Source organism: Amphiura filiformis, chromosome 18 (genome assembly GCF_039555335.1).
Source record: "Amphiura filiformis chromosome 18, Afil_fr2py, whole genome shotgun sequence".
In the NCBI taxonomy this organism is placed as follows: domain Eukaryota; kingdom Metazoa; phylum Echinodermata; class Ophiuroidea; order Amphilepidida; family Amphiuridae; genus Amphiura; species Amphiura filiformis.
Window position 1 is genome coordinate 13939084 of NC_092645.1, and position 16542 is coordinate 13955625.

General features: G+C 37.6%; 1 protein-coding gene across 7 annotated transcripts in view; it reads left to right on the plus strand.

Moving 5' to 3' along the window:
- Positions 1–16542, plus strand: part of LOC140139900 (serine/threonine-protein phosphatase 6 regulatory subunit 3-like) — a 94880-nt gene that overhangs the window by 43878 nt on the left and 34460 nt on the right. For all 7 annotated transcript variants that reach the window (XM_072161670.1, XM_072161667.1, XM_072161668.1 and 4 more), the window contains exons 7-13: positions 301–414; positions 1115–1241; positions 1698–1850; positions 3460–3588; positions 10483–10663; positions 11886–11974; positions 12791–12880. In XM_072161670.1, coding sequence (XP_072017771.1) covers positions 301–414; positions 1115–1241; positions 1698–1850; positions 3460–3588; positions 10483–10663; positions 11886–11974; positions 12791–12880 — 883 coding nt within the window. The remainder of the gene's footprint in view (positions 1–300; positions 415–1114; positions 1242–1697; positions 1851–3459; positions 3589–10482; positions 10664–11885; positions 11975–12790; positions 12881–16542) is intronic.

Sequence of the window (16542 nt, forward strand, 5' to 3'; positions counted from 1 at the left end):
GCACCATTTATTCTTTGGGAGGAGGAGGAAAAAATCCCCAAACCAAAAATGTTCCTAAAATTGTTGGTCTTCATCTAATATTTTGAGGGGAACAAAGCCCAAGATGGGAGAGAATTCCCCATGCCCACCCACCCTTTGTGCCACGACTGCTTATTTGGCTGTATTTCTAATAAAAGAAATTTTTGCTGAAAATATTGCATCTCCTGAGCACTAATTGTGTTTTGTTTTCCAGTGTATATTTTTCAATTGTTACCATATATAACTATAATGAGAAATGTGTTTTTTTTACTATTTTTACAGAGAGGACACAGTATCAGAACTTCTAGACCACATGTTTCATGGTGACAAGTGTGAATCAGCATTAGTTAATGGTATTAGTGTACTTCTATCATTGCTAGAGTTTAAAAAACAAGGGTAAGTAAGCATTGCTTCTCTCCCTGTTTAGAAAGTGGACATATTTTGTGCGTAAACTTTTACTTTAGCACATGATTGTACCCTGAACACCAATACTACTGGGATATGTTCTTTGGAATTGTTTCAAACTGTGATGACCTTCCATAGCTATGGTTATGTTATGTTACAAGAAGTATTGGTCATGGTTACATTTTGAGTTCCCAGAAGTGCGAGAGCGAGTTGGCGCAGCGGTAGTTCCCTTTGCATTGCACCATTGAGGTCCCGGGTTCAAGCCCCGGACATGCCCAAGGACTAGCCTGTATGTGCATTTGGTTTATCCCGATTCCATGCTCGTTCTCGCAGGTTTTCTCCGGGATCTTCGGTTTCCTCCTGCTTTCAAAAAATCGGTGATTAGTTGTTTGGATATCAAAAACTTCCTTCATCCAATGGAATTTGGGGAGCTACACAGGTAATTGGTGGATGTTACAATCTAAGTGCGGATAGGTCTGCGCCAGGTTCGGCTGCAACTGGCCTAGATGATGCGACCTGATTGTGATGATTTACCATGGCAACGAAATTACAGCGCTTTGAATCCTTCAAGATCTTGCTGGAAAAAGGCGCTATATAAATCCGAATTAAAAAAAAAAAAAAAAAGTGAAAGCAACATTTGCCCACGTATATTTAATTTCACATTCCTTGATCTCTTGTTTGTCCTGCACAGACCTGAAGGTCAAGAACAAATGACTGCACTGGATGCAGAAAGACTTGCCAGGGGTGTGAGTGGGACTCTTAAAGCTGTTGTGCCAAAATTAGCTGATCTACATCAATTACTTACAGAACCACCAAAGGTAAGACTGTCAAAAGTTGTGGTGGCTCTGAAAAGAGCTGTTTTTAATTTTAATTATTCATTATATAATGATGGCATTGATTTGAGCTGTGGAAGTGTGGACTATTCAACGGCTGGAAAAGAATCTGTTTTGTATTGTTATGCCTACTATGTTTCAGCAGTAGTAAAACAGAACCAAAGAATCTTTTTGCTAATGTAAAACATTGATTACAGGGGCAGTTACATACTATAATATTTTGCAGTAAACCTTTGAAGAGAGCATGTACATCACACATTTACTGCTTTGAAACACACTTGTCTCTAATTGGCTGCTGACACATTGAATTTTTTTTTTCCCCAAAATAAAAATAATTTTTTTTAAATAAAAAAAATTCATGGTAAAATTAGCTGGCACTCAACTTGTTCCAGCTATAACCCTGATTATAAGTAATTTTTCCTTTCTTCATTCATTCCTCAGTTACCAGCAATGCCAACTACTGTAGGTAAATTAGAACCACCATTTGGAGGCACAAGACTTCAAGTAGCCAAACTGGTAGCAGCATTACTGGTGACCAATTCAGAAGATATAAATGCTGAGTTAGCTAGATTGGGAACAATTAAATCACTTTTGGTAAGTATGATCTTTCCATATGATAATTATGCAAATCTGCAGATGAGCCATGAATACATCTTTACACTCTAAACCCCAAATAATAATTCAAAATCAAAAATAGACAATCCACTACTGGACATTGCAAATCATTACCAACCACAGGCGGTTATGTTGTAATTATCTTGTCAATTTAGTCGGGTATCTACCAGGCTTTAATGTGCCCCCCCCCCCCCCAGGACTCTACCATACCAACTTTTTTAGTTTCCTTTTATGGTCCTATAACACATTCAAGATGTTAACAAAAAATATTTCCCGGCACTCTGGCCATATTCAAGGTTAAAGGTCAACACAGGGGTCAAATTTCAAAGTTGCTCTAATCTGGTTAACAAGCACACCAAATTATTCCTCTCATTGCAAGGATTCAGAAAAAGTATAGTTTGACCTACCTGCGACTTACCGTTCTTGAGTTATAAGCAAAAAGGTCAAATTTTGAGCGGTGGTCAGTTTTTTTGGCCACACAGGGGCCAAAAATTAAAAATGCTCCAATTTGAACGAAATTGGTCTCAAATTGCTTGTTATGTAAAAATAAGTCAAATAAGGAATAGTTGTAACCATGTAGGATGTTTCGTTACCTAGGAAACGTCACAACATCGGTTGTGGTCAATAGGCTGTACCGGTAATGGGGGATTGATCTTTATGGCCAATTTTGTCAATAACGAAGTATTTTAGACAGTGCAAACAATTCCTTTTTTGACTTGCTTTTGCATGACGAGCAATTTGAGAACATTTGCGTTGAAATCGGAGCATTTTTAATTTTTGGCCCCTGTGTGGCCAAAAAAACTGACCACCGCTCAACATTTGACCTTTTTGCTTATAACTCAAGAACGGTAAGTCGCAGGTAGGTCAAACTATACTTTTTCTGAATCCTTGCAATGAGAGGAATAATTTGGTGTGCTTGTTAACCAGATCTGAGCAACTTTGAAATTTGACCACTGTGTTGACCTTTAACCTTGAATATGGCCGGAGTGCCGGAAATATTTTTGTTAACATCTTGAATGTGTTATAGGACCATAAAAGGAAGCTAAAAAAGTTGGTTTGGTAGAGTCCTGGGGGGGATGCACATTAAAACCTGCTAGATACCCGACTAATTGAAACAAAATGTGTCCATTGATAACTGCAAAATGATGAAATGCTATAACATCAGGTGCTCAATAGCTATAGTTACACTGTAAGATGTGGTTTCACTTTCTATATGTGACAATAGGTGGAAGTGCACATGCCAAAAAAGAAAAAAAAAGAAAAAAAGGGAAACACCTACAGACCCTCTTATGGGCAAACAAACACTTTTCTTTTTGGCCTAAGTTTGTTGTTCCAATGCATGAAATACGTATTTCAGATTTGGGATATCTTATAATGGTTATTTTCAGTTTGGCATTCTATGAAAAAACCAAAAAGAAAATTATTTTGGAATGACAACGGAATACCAGTTGCACATCACACTAATCATAGTCCTAACCTAAAACACATTTTATCCTAAAATTTAACGCTAACCCTGAAATAATGTGTAATGGATAATCTTGAGAAATGATCAAATTTGTTTCATGTTGATTTGCTTTCTTCTTTTCAGGAATTGTTCTTTCAGTACATGTGGAATAATTTTCTGCATTTAGAAGTAGAGAAATGTATTAGCACTATCTTAGCCAATAATCCAATAGAATCAGAAGAGGGAAAAGAACAGCATCCCTTACTAGTACATGTAAGTACTCTTTTCTAATTGGCTAACCAGTTAAACCTCCTGATCTCCGGCCATGATGGGACCAAAACGTTGGTCGGATGAGTAACAGTCTGGATAAGTGAATTATGTGTAACACTATTAACCACAATGGCCTCATCTCAATGACATAGTTCAATAACCTCAATCAAACAATCATAGTACAAAATTTGACCTCAAGTTGCAGAGTGTGAGTTTTTGTACCCAAATTTTCAAAGGTCATTCAATGAATGTACAAATGTATTGGAGTTGAAGAACTGTGCCCTGATAGATGAGCATGTTGTGGAACCTAGTGTAAGGTTAAGGTAAAGGGGACGAATCTGCTCACAGGCCGGAGTGCCCATCATTCAAAATTCAAACTTGGATCGGACCCATCCTCCTCCATAGTGAATCTGTTACCTTCCCTACATAAAAGTCGGTATCCATTTGTACACCTGGGTGAAGAGCCTTGCCTTAGTGCGCAATAAGTTGATGCAGCAAGTATTTGAAGCCACAATAAAAAACAATATCTAAATTACTGACTCGAGGATGGTATGCAGACTATAGACAGTTTATTTGTGAATTTTGTTGTTGAAATGATCGTAAATAAATAATGGCAGACTGAACAACTATTAATTACACATCACAGCTGTAAAAACCTGTGCAGCGTGCAGCAAAATATGCTATGCTTAATGGAACTTGCATAGTAGCTGACTAGATACTGGCTAACACAAACCCTGGTTGGCAAAACAATGAAAATCCTCGTCGTAACGTAGCTATACTAATCTGAAGGTTGCATTTTTGGCTCTGAGCGAAGCTAAAAGGGCCTAAGTGATCGCAACAATTAGAGAGCCAATTCGGGCGTTGGTTTTTATGCTAAGGATGTTTGTCTGTTTGATATTTGGTCTTTAAATTTGTTTCTAAATTTTGCTTATTTATTTTTTATTCGATTGCACCAGGTGGATTTCAAATACTGTCGATAAAATATGATTTTTTGGTAAAAAAGCCACGATGAACGAGTTGTTTTGTGGTACCCCGTGTGTGCTAGAGATTATTTTGGTCTGTATAATTTAAGTTGCGTAAAAGTGACGGAAACCAACAGAGGGTAATTTCTTAAGATTCAGTTCAGATTCAGAAGTTATTTCTATTTCATAACTTTTCTTAACTATTCCTTTACAATTTAAATAAAGAAATAGTTGAGGAATGTCAAAAAATGGTCAAGAACATGTCTGAATCTTGAATAAATCTGAACTAATGAATCGGGTAAATGAATTTCCTAGTGGACTATTTTTCGTTGCGCAAGTGCACATATTTTTGTGACCTTAATTTTTGTGCAAAAACACGGACCGAAAGTCATGAAAAATGTTCGTATTTCATCACACTCATTGTAGGTTTGTTAGAATATAGTTTTTAAAAGTCAATTTAATCATATTGTGGACATGATTCTGAGGGAAAATTATATTTTCAATGAGATTTTACTTTACCCCACTTCGCAATATTGAACAATGTCCGTATTTTTCCATAGCAAAAACAGTCTAAATAAATGATGTTCCACTTTGCACAACAATTTTATACTTCAGAATATCAAAGATTGATATGTTTTCTCTTGAAAAACAACATGGTTTTTAGGCCAGGACTTCTTAAGAAATTCAAGACCAAGGTTTATTTAATCGATGTTACGTCGATGGTCCCCTATCTCGCCATGATTTTGGACTTGTTTTATGTTTACAATCAGGACAGGAGGTCATGACCTATGGCGTATTGATCGATTCTGATCTGTTCTGATTGGATGGTCTCAAGGTCGTCCCAGTTATGAATGAATAATTCATTCATAATGGGGGGTGGCAGTAATAGAAAAGTTCAAAATAATGTTGGATAATGAACATAATAATGTACATAATAATAATTATTGAATTCAAATGTGACTGAAATTTTAGTGGTTTCAGAAATCATTGATTGCAAGTTGCAAAGTTTCATCTTTTACTATAGGCTGTGCAATATTAATCATGAGCTAAATTTTGAGAGAAATCAAAAGGAATGACAAGCGATCAATGACAGCAGGGGGTGGGGAAATCACTTTTTTTTTAGTATTCCCTAAATCAGAAAAGTTACAAAGATCAATTATTTGACCCGATGGCTGCTTTCGGAAACTAATAACAACTAGTAGGCCTATGGGCATGAAATTTGGTAGGTAGGCCTACAGTCAACATTTATAGCCAAATTTTGGGAAGGTCATTTCGGGGTCACCAGAGGTCATCTGAGGTCAAATTAGTAAAAACTACTGGATGGGCGTGAAACTTGGTGGATACAGTCAACATTGGAGTAAAAATTTTGGAAGATCATTTCGGGGTCATCTGAGGTCAAATTAGTAAAAACTGTCATGGGCATGAAACTTGGTAGGTACAGTCAACATTTATAGCCACATTTTGGGAAAGGGTACAAGCAGGAGGTCATGACCTTTTGGCGTAGGGCCTATTGATCGATTCTGATTTGTTCTGAAGGTCAAATTAGGTCAAAATTGGATGGCAGGGGTCGAAATAAGCGATAGCCCGATAGCCATGGCTATTAGGTTTTCTGTCGGGCTATTGGGTTTTATCTCCATGTAGCCCGTCGGGCTACAGGGGTTTTCATGCGCGCAGAAAAATGAAAACATGTGAGAGAAAAATAAAAGCTTCGATCTCCAATATTTACGGCCTGTCCAGAAATTATGTAACATAAAATGCAATGTAACGACATTTGTTGAAGTGAAGTCACCGTAGCATTGTAACATAATTTAAAAATAGAAATAAAATACACTCCATGCATAATTACACAGATTGCGATATTGTCTAGAACCACTGCTGCTAAGTTATTGCAGTGCTGAATGATGACACGTACATGAGTTGGAAAATTTTCTAATTCTAGGGATCGGAAAGAAATGCTTTATGGGTGGTGTGTAGAGATATGCCATCGGTGAAATACGACACAATGATCGGCCGTAGAAGGAAAAAAAATGACAAAAAGTTGCCCTTGAATTATGTTTTATAGTCATCATACTCCAGTAATTCAATAAATATCATAATATTTGGCCTAAACTTGAACTCATTTGCAATGAAATGTCATTTTTTATTGAGAAATGCATGGGTGCCATGTGGTGCCAATGGTGTTGAATTCTGCACTTTGCGAAGTTACTGCATTTTGTGGAATTCGGCGAACTTTTATGGCATAAAGCAACAGTTTTATAGTAAGTAAACTGCTTGGGAACTTTCTTAAAAAGCGAGATAGTTGGTTACAGGTGAGAATCGTGGCGTGAAAAGCGAGATCACATTTTTTGCCGGGCTTTAACTATTTATACCATGAATCTATACCGGTATTAACACATCATTGTAACCATAATCACGAAATCTGATACCAATTAATTAAAACGGTACATTCAATACTTGACAGATTCGAGATTAAGAACCCTTCATTTTAGGATTTGAGCGCATATTTTAACACTTTCAGGGGTTTTAAAACCTAGTGCTACCCCTGATTATGGGGGGTAAGGGTTACTCACTAATAACTGAATATTTGAACAAACGATTGGTTTGAATTGTGCGAAAACAATGTCTTTTTCAGGGCTATTGAATTTCCTTCAGGGCTATCAGAAAAAATGGCTAGATAGCCCGGATGGCTATCAGGAAATGGTCCCTTATTTCTACCCCTGGGATGGGCATGAAACTTGATGGGTACAGTCAACATTTGGAGTCAATGTTTTGGAAGGTCATTTCGGGATCACCAGGGGTCGTCATATGAGGTCAAATTAGTCAAAACTGTTGTATGAGCGTGAAATTTGGTGGGTACAGTCAACATTTAGAGCCCAATTTTGGATGGTCATTTCAAGATCACCTGAGGTCATCCAGGGGTCATTTGAGGTCAAATTAGTAAAAACTCTTATATGGACATGAAACTTGGTAGGTACAGTCAACATTCAGAGCCAAATTTGTGGAAGGTCATTACTGGGTAACCTGAGGTCATCCAGGGGTCATATGAGGTCAAATTAGTAAAAACCGTTATATGGGCATGAAACTTGGTAGGTGCAGTCAACATTTTCACTTGGGATAGGCCTACTTTTTAGTCCCAATTTGTAGTGACATCACTCTGTATGTTTAACATACCAAATTTTACAAATTACTCTTATCAAACAATGTATTCTTTATGCACATTAGTACCCCCCGCCATGTGGTCCCTCTCCCACATGCCAGAAGGGGGGGGGGGGGCGGCGGTCAAAATTTGATGAATCATTGTTTTTATATTGCGCATTGTATACATCAATTTCAGTCATGTAGGCCATGTTATTAGGCCAAAATAAAACTTTGAAGAATGTCTCTCGTGTACAAAAGTATGGGAAACTGAACATTTAAAACCACTTGTTTAGGATGAAGGAAGCATTTTTCAAAAAAAAGTCTTAAACAGGTTTTTATATCAAAAATGGTCTCTTTTGGGGTGCTAAATCTGCTAAAATGCTTGTCGTCCTGAAATTTTAACCAAAAGCACACTGACCGTCAAGCCCCAGGATGGGGTGCCGGTTGGTGGGGGTGGGGTGGGGGAGGCAGTGGATGCCAAGCACAAAAAATGGTTAATTATTGCCTTATTGTTCTGCTTCACATATATCAACATCAGCCATATTGGTCATGTAATAAAGCCAAAAAAAAACATTTTTAAGAGTGTCTCTTGCGCATAAAAGTATAGGAAACTCAAAACTTTAAAGCTTGTTTTTTGGAAGAAGGAAGCACTTTTTATTAAAAGTGTAGAACAAGCCAGGAGCTTTGAAATTGTCTTTTTACCCTCTGAAATGGCCTTTCCTGTGGTGCTAAATGTGAAGAAACCATCTGGACCCCACCGGGGACCGTTAAGCGTGCCTCGGACCTCCCCCGCCATGTTGTCCCCCTCTTACATACCTGAAGGGGGGGGTCAAAAATTTGATGAATCATTGTTTTTATATTGCGCATTATATATATCAATTTCAGTCATGTAGGCCATGTTATTAGGCCAACATAAAACTTTGAAGAATGTCTCTCATGTACAAAAGTATGGGAAACTGAACATTTAAAAACACTTGTTTAGGATGAAGGAAGCATTTTTCCAAAAAAGTCTAAAACAGGTTTTTATATCCAAAATGGTCTCTTTTGGGGTGCTAAATCTGCTTAAATGTTTGTCGTCCTGAAATTTTAACCAAAAGCACACTGACCGTCAAGCCCCAGGATGGGGTGCCGGTTGGTGGGGGTGGGGGAGGCAGTGGATGCCAAGCACAAAAAATGGTTAATTATTGCCTTAATGATCTGCTTCACATATATCAACATCAGCCATATTGGTCATGTAATAAAGCCAAAAATTTTTTTTTAAGACTGTCTCTTGTGCATAAAAAGTATAGGAAACTTGAAACTTTAAAGCATGTTTTTTGGAAGAAGGAAGAACTTTTTATTAAAAGTGTAGAACAAGCCAGGAGCTTTGAAATGTTCTTTTTACCCTCTGAAATGGCCATTACTCAGTGCGGTGCTAAATGTGCAACAACCATCTGGACCCCACCGGGGACCCTTAAGCGGACCCCCCGGCCGTGCTGGGCAAGAGCTCTGTTCGCTATGCTTGGCAAGTTCAGGATTTTTTTGGGTCAGCTTGTGACATCCCTGACTGTTGTATTTAGTCTGAAACTTGGTGGGTAGTCACCAATTTGAGCCAAAGCCTTATTCAGACTAACACTATTCTTGACATAGGCCTATTTTGATACATTTTGATTAGTTTAGACCCATTTGGACCCTTTTGCATCCAATTCCACCCGTTTCGATCCATGTGGCTAAATAGTAATTCCCAAAATTGATTGATGTATCATTGTATGCTCTGCAAATGAGATAGCTACCAACCGACAAGATGTACCCATTGAATGTAATATGTCACATATACTCAAATGATTTCACCTGTTGCACATTCGACTTTCACTGTCACCAAAAAGCACAGAGCCACAGCGCCATTGGTGCTCTTGTTTAGGAATGCAAGACCTTCTCTGCATAATTAAGCTAGCGGGAGGTTTCCCTGTAGTGTTTACCAATCACAGCGCTTATGTGATATTTACTTGTTTACATTTCAAAGCAATCTTCAGCACTGGTGCATAAATTATGATAAGTAGAGAGGGTTTAGTAAATGAATGGAGCTTTGAAAATGAACATTACATTTCTGGCTATTGGAAGAGATTTTGTCTTTAGGTTTATTTAAAAAGACAAAATAAAAGGTTTTATGCAAAATGTAAAACCTAATCTGTTGTGAAACTGTACGGCCATCTTGTCTGTGAGTCTGTCATAAAAAGCAAGTTTGTACGACAGTATTTGTACGTTTCTTTGTGAATAATTAAAAACCTGGCCCAAATTGTTAGTTCTGTCAGGGTGCAGGCACTATGGTTTTGAAGTCATTCTTAATCCAATTCCCTGTTGTATGTCCATTTTAAGAAATGATGACAATTGAAGGCTGTTGAATAATGCAATAGCGCAGTAAAGCACAGCACAATGGGTAGGGCGTGAGCTTCATATATTGAAAGGTTGCAGGTTCGAGTCCCACCACGGCCAGTGTGTTGCGCCCTTGGTAAAAACAGCTTAATTCCTGATTGCTTTGCTCCACCCAGCTGTAAAGTGGGGAGTAATCAACAGTCGGCTGAGAATACCTGCGTACCAGTTGCAGACTTGTTGAAATGGACATGATTCTGATATATCCTTATGTCAGCGGAATCATTGTTGGAACTGTGGTTGTACTTAGGTGTAGCGCTCATTAAATCGCCAACATATATAATATTTGGGCCATAATGTCACAGACTGGTTAGATAGACACCTAGCTATATGTTATCAATATTAGTGTCTCTAATACGCTTTCCTTTATTTGTGCCACCCTTCCCAGTTATTTACAGAATGTCGACTAATACAAAGGATACTAGAGAGCTGGGATGAGAATGAACAATCCCAGCTGCAACAAGGCTCACGGCGAGGCTACATGGGCCATCTAACACGTATAGCAAACACAGTTCACCATGAACAGGAGAAAGGATGCAACAGTGAGCAAATTAAATCTCTTATACAAGGTAGGTGAAGTGCACACCTAGGTTTCATTATCATTGAGGTATAGGACTTTTTATTTTTTCGGAGAAGAGCAGGTAGGGCAACTACTTGATTATATTTCTACATGTTCATACTACATACTCTGAAAATTTTGAAAATTCGCACGAGTCCGCTTTTTTTTTAAATCACATTTTGTTCCTAAAATGGGGTTATAAGCGCCTCAACGGGCACTCTTCCCATAGGGCTACGTGTAAAGACCAGTTATAGACAAATGGCCCTAAAATAAAACGGACTCGTGCGAATTTCCTCAAATTTTGCATATGATGTAGATTTAACATCTGGAATGTAATGCAAGTGATGTCGTTGCTGCTCTTCTAAATTCATTTTTAAAATGTCCGCCCCAGACCAAGGTGTGCAGTCCAAAACTCAACCACCTAGTTACTTGTTGACTTTGTTGGGTTATAGTCTTGTCTCGTCTCAAGTTGAGAGTTATGTCAGATATCGCAGTACTTGGTAGATTCGAATTGCTTGTGCTAAGCTAATACCGTGGGCGGAAAAGCCCTAATTCAAATCTGCCACTGCGAAGTCTAACATAGCGCTACTCTCAACTTGAGACGAGACACACTTTTGGAGGTAATGAGCTAATGTTTTATCAAAATTTTGAATTTTCCTCTCCTAGAAAGACAGAAACCGTGTAAACATGTGTAGTGGGTATACTTTGTTAAGTTATAAGTAAATGGCAAGATCGGAACATTGTGGATTGATATAGAATGGCATGAATGTAGTTGTGTGCAGCACGCAGTTGAGTACTTTGTGATTGGTGCTCTATTGATGCGCAATAACAAAAAACAAATAATGTTGGCGTAAGTTGAATAAAGTAATAGCTGGGATGTATTTGACATGTGGGGTCAAGTTTTGGAAAAACTGGTCATATTCGAACATGTCAAGTTAAATTGGGAACAAACTGGGATCAGTATACACAATGGGACCCCGTTTGCAGTGTCAAAGGTCACATGCTGAGATCAGCAGGGGTTGTTAAAGGACAACTTGTTAAACAAGTCGAATAGGGGCAATGGTTGCAATGATTTGAAAATTCCTATGAATACATGTGTGTTTACTATCATTGAATACAAAAGTACACCAGACTGGAAGTCATGTAGATTCAATTCCAAGTTCATCAGTAAAACTTGTCTATTACGGTGGTTTAACTCCTAATACTGTGTGTGTTGTCTGATTATATTACAGAATATGTACCAGAAGAATTTAGAGAAAAATGGAATACCTTTTTATCAGGTGGTCTAGCCGATATGAATAAAAAGAACCAGGTTGACCTGGTAAGTATGTAGCTATGAATGTAGCAAAGGCCTGGTAAAAATGAGGAACTAATAAAAAGGCTTGATCTTAACAGAAAATCTGCTATTTGTTGAGAAATTTTAATTTGACAAAACAGAAATACAAAGGAAATTGTAGTAAAATTTTCTGTCTTTATTTATTGTGTTTTTCAGAGAATAAATTCCAGCAATTCAAATATTTTTGCTTGACAAATTCATTGAAGAAGTACTCACAACTTCAGCTTTTGCCATATGTACTGACGGCTTGTTCACAAGTGACTTGGTTCACTGCTTTTTCCGTGGACATTTCCCGGAAGTGATGATGTTAGCAGTGGATTGTATATGTGATCAAAAGAAAGGAGTCCTTCATCACAGTTGATTGCTTTGGCGTCCTTTTTGCGAATTTGGATAGCTTCCCTTATTTTTCTGCCGAATGTATTTGAGTCTTTAAATGCTATTATTTTAATGTGTCACAGCAAAAACAAGTACTTAAAATAGTACGAAATTGGGACACAATGACAAAAAAAAAATGAAATTGGGTGTTAAATAGAGCCTGGTGTTTACAGGCATGAGAATTTTCAGTTTAAAAACTGAATTCAGTTTTTTTTATAGTCAAAATTTCGCAACTTTATTTAATTTCAGCCTGTTTTTGGTACTTTTTGCCCAATTTCACGCGCATTTTCAGTTTTTTCAGTTTTTTTTAGGAAAGTGCAGTCTCATGCCTGTGTTTAGGTACTGTTGTGGCTATAGGTCTGACAGTCCTGTTAATTTGTTTCAATTGTTTAACTCTTTTGATTGGCTGTATCATTAATTTTCCAGGTTGGTACCCATCCATTACATTCTTCCAGTGAAGACGACGATGCAGACTTCCGAGATTTAGACTTTGGCCGCGATTCACAGCTCCAACAGGTAAGGGATGACGTTCTCCCCCGCCACCCTGACCCATCCCGACCTTGGGCCCCATCCCTACCTTGGGGCTCCATCCCTACCTTGGGCCCCATCCCCATCTTGGGCCATAGCTATATCAGTTTAGGGTGCTGTGAATTCACAGACTCCTGAAATTACCAAATTCATCAGTCAAATCACATACTCTCACTGCACTTTTGGTGAGGCTTGCAATTAGTTGCTCGATTGTTGTGGTTTATTTACAGCATAATTTAGCGTGTGCTACAACCATGTAACATCTAGAAAAACAATGAACACAAATTATGCTGTTAGTCTTTTTGGACAATTTGGCTGCATTAAGGCGTTTGTCTGTGCTAAAAAATGGCAAAGGTAGAATTTCAATTTGCACTGATGAATTTTTGCTGTCTGATGTACTCAAAATCTCAAAAGATTTATTTGCTGCGTTAACAGTTTGTGAATTCACAGGAGTCTGTGAATTCCTGGTGCCCACAGGACTGATATTCCCTTTAGATATGGTGCTGAATTCTGCCACTACCCGTCTGACCTTGTGGGTTTTATGTCCAAATCATATTGGCCTTTGTAGTGAAGAATAGACTTTTTCATTCAGACTGTCACAAAATACCTGATAATGCGAGACCATCAGAACAGCAACTAATCAATTTCTAGTGAATTGGACACATGTTCGATAACATAGTGGACATTGCGCTCAATGACTAAATTAAGAGTGATGCGGTACCGTACGTATGTCATTGGTGTCAACAATCACATCATGATACGCCCTCATCAAAAGTGTTGCAAGTTTGTGATTTGTTTACGATGTTTTGTGATTACCTCACTTGAAATCTTCCTGAACTACTTATAGGTGAGCTGCTGAACAGGTCTATTCTAAACTAAATGAATCCAAAAGGTTCCAATTTTGAAGGGTCATGTTTTAGATAATAATTAAAGACTCTCTGTAAACAAATTCCTGTATCCCTGCTCCTCAACCACCCTAGAGCAAAATTTGTCATTCATTGCAATTATTTCAAGTAAAAATTGTTACTTTGATATATCTCTTATATTTATATTTATCTGTTTGCTCAAGAAGAAGAATAAAAAAGCTTTTGTTTTGAACTCCTGCTTTTATATGAAACTTGAATACTATAAACATGCCTGATTTGGCTAAACCCAGTTATTTAGATTTTTATGGCAATATTTTATAACTAGTTTGATCGAGCATGTGAATTTCTATGCATCTTGTAACTATGAAATCAGATATCATTTTGTAATTATATAGACCTTTACCCACCCCTGCCCAGTTCAATTTCCTTCATACTTTTTAAAGGTTATTTCTTAAAACTAAATATGGGTGTGCTTGTTTCCACAAAGAGGTTACTAAAATGGCGTATGATTAATTGACTGATGGGAGAATTTATATCAAGTATAGATATCACATATGCCAGGGAAAACACTCCGGCAATCACAACATTATGCTTTTTATGTTAGAAAAACAATTATCAAGCAAGAATCACATGGTTTTATATAAAACAAACTTATATTAACCATAAAAACAAATAAAAACAGCCTGCTCTCAACGCGCAATATTCAAATTCCCGCCCCATAATTGCTTGTGGCAATGACGTCATGGTTATTTGTGCTCAGTTGTCGTCAGCCTTCATTGTGTTACTGGGACGTCATTACCACATAAGGGTTGTATAGGTTTCAACTGAAATTAGCCAATCAGGAAGGTTGTTTTGATGACTACCAATGTTTTTCTACATGGAAGTAGTTTAGTCATAGAATCAGTCAATTCTGTGTATGAGTCCTTTTGTACTCGCTGGAAACAAGAACACCCAAATGATGAATGACTATTGCATTAAGAGTTGTCAAGTGTTTAGTTAAGCATATGGACATTAGGGAGTAGTCTGATTAAAAATCAGATGGCTGAGTATGCGTAGATGGACAGCCATGGACGCAACCATACGACAGGGTCAGTGTGACTGATAGCTACTGTAATAAGTACTGCCAATCAGTGGTAAACAGTGTAATAACATGATCGTTTCAATTCAAGGATGCTATTGTCAAATTGGGCCTCTTGAGTCTATAGGCATTTATTGCCAAGTGTTGCGGACCTTGAGTAGGCTTGAATGTGTGTCAAGTTGTGAAATTTGGTGTAAAGGCAATTCCAACTTAATCAATTTGTTAGCTTAACAAAAACATAAAAAAACGGTAAAAAAGACAAGAAAGCATCTTTGCGAGAAAAATCGTATATGCTTATTGATAAAAATGGTGTTGATATCTGACATTCCCTGTCCATATGCTTGACTGTACATCTGAGCTATAGGCCTTGAGAAGTGCCAGTAGGTTATTAGTATGTATGTATGTATGCGAGAGGAATGGGCGAATGAGAATTGCATGATGGCATAATTATGCATGGCCTGGCACGATTATTATACACGTACGTGAGCTACGAGGGGGTGAAGCAAACTAGTCTTGTGTGGTTGGGCTCACAGGTGCTGAAAGGACTATCCCATTATGCTTTGCGGGACCGTAATCGAATGACACATGCCATTGAAATCGTACACAAGGTCGTTCTCTTCAACTGTCAACTCATTTGTAGTTTGTTTGGCTTATAATTGGCAAAATATTCGGTTTTTGTTACTGCATGCATCAAAAAGTCTCAACTTGTGCTTGCATAAATTTACATAAGTGTGGGCCAGTCACGCTTTGGAAAAAGCGCAACTAGCATTGGTGCTGCGCCCAACTGCGTGCACACAATTCTATATCAATACACAATGATACAAGTCTCATTTTATTTCGCTAATTATAAGCCGAACGATTAGACTTGAGTTCAACAAAAATGTATTTTGAAACTATTCAATATTTAAGCAGTTCTTACTTATTTTTTGTATACATTTGCTATGGAGTAAACAGATACACTGCAATGCATGATGAGATAGTCCCTTAGCTGCTGTGGGTTGGGCTGCTCACTAACTCATTTCACATACAAATTGTTACAATAGTTACAAAAACAAGTGGAATTCAACAATCTAATGATTGACAAAGATAAATGATATATATATATATATATATGCATACAAACATAAAACTTAATGTCACATTTCTTGGAGTAATTGATAAAATGACAAAAAAGATGTATTGCAATGTAACCGTTGGTCAAAACAAATGTACTGATATGTTGACAGTTTGAAAAAGAATGTGCTCATTATATACAAGCTATGATCATGTTGCTTGCTATTGCTTGTGATGGAGATAGTATATATTACTCATCATGCAATCAGTATACACCATTACTTGTGCCATCAATATGGTGTAATAGTCAAGCTGAGGTGTATTTTTTCCGTTCCAAAGAATTGTTCATTTATTACAAGCTGATAGATAACACATGCTCGCATCAAGTTCAACACACTCACACCTATACCAATAGCCAATACACAGACATTTCTACCCCCATACAGACGCCTACACTCACACACACACATCTGCTCAAACATATACATCTCCTACCACTGTGAATATTGTGCATTATTTCCCAAGCATTCAACTACCATACTGTAGTTGACCTACTACCATCACAAATATCAACCTGGTGACCGGTTGAGTTCTTGAAAGAGAAAATAGCCAACAGGATTAATAGTTATTAGATAATAAATGAATACTTGATC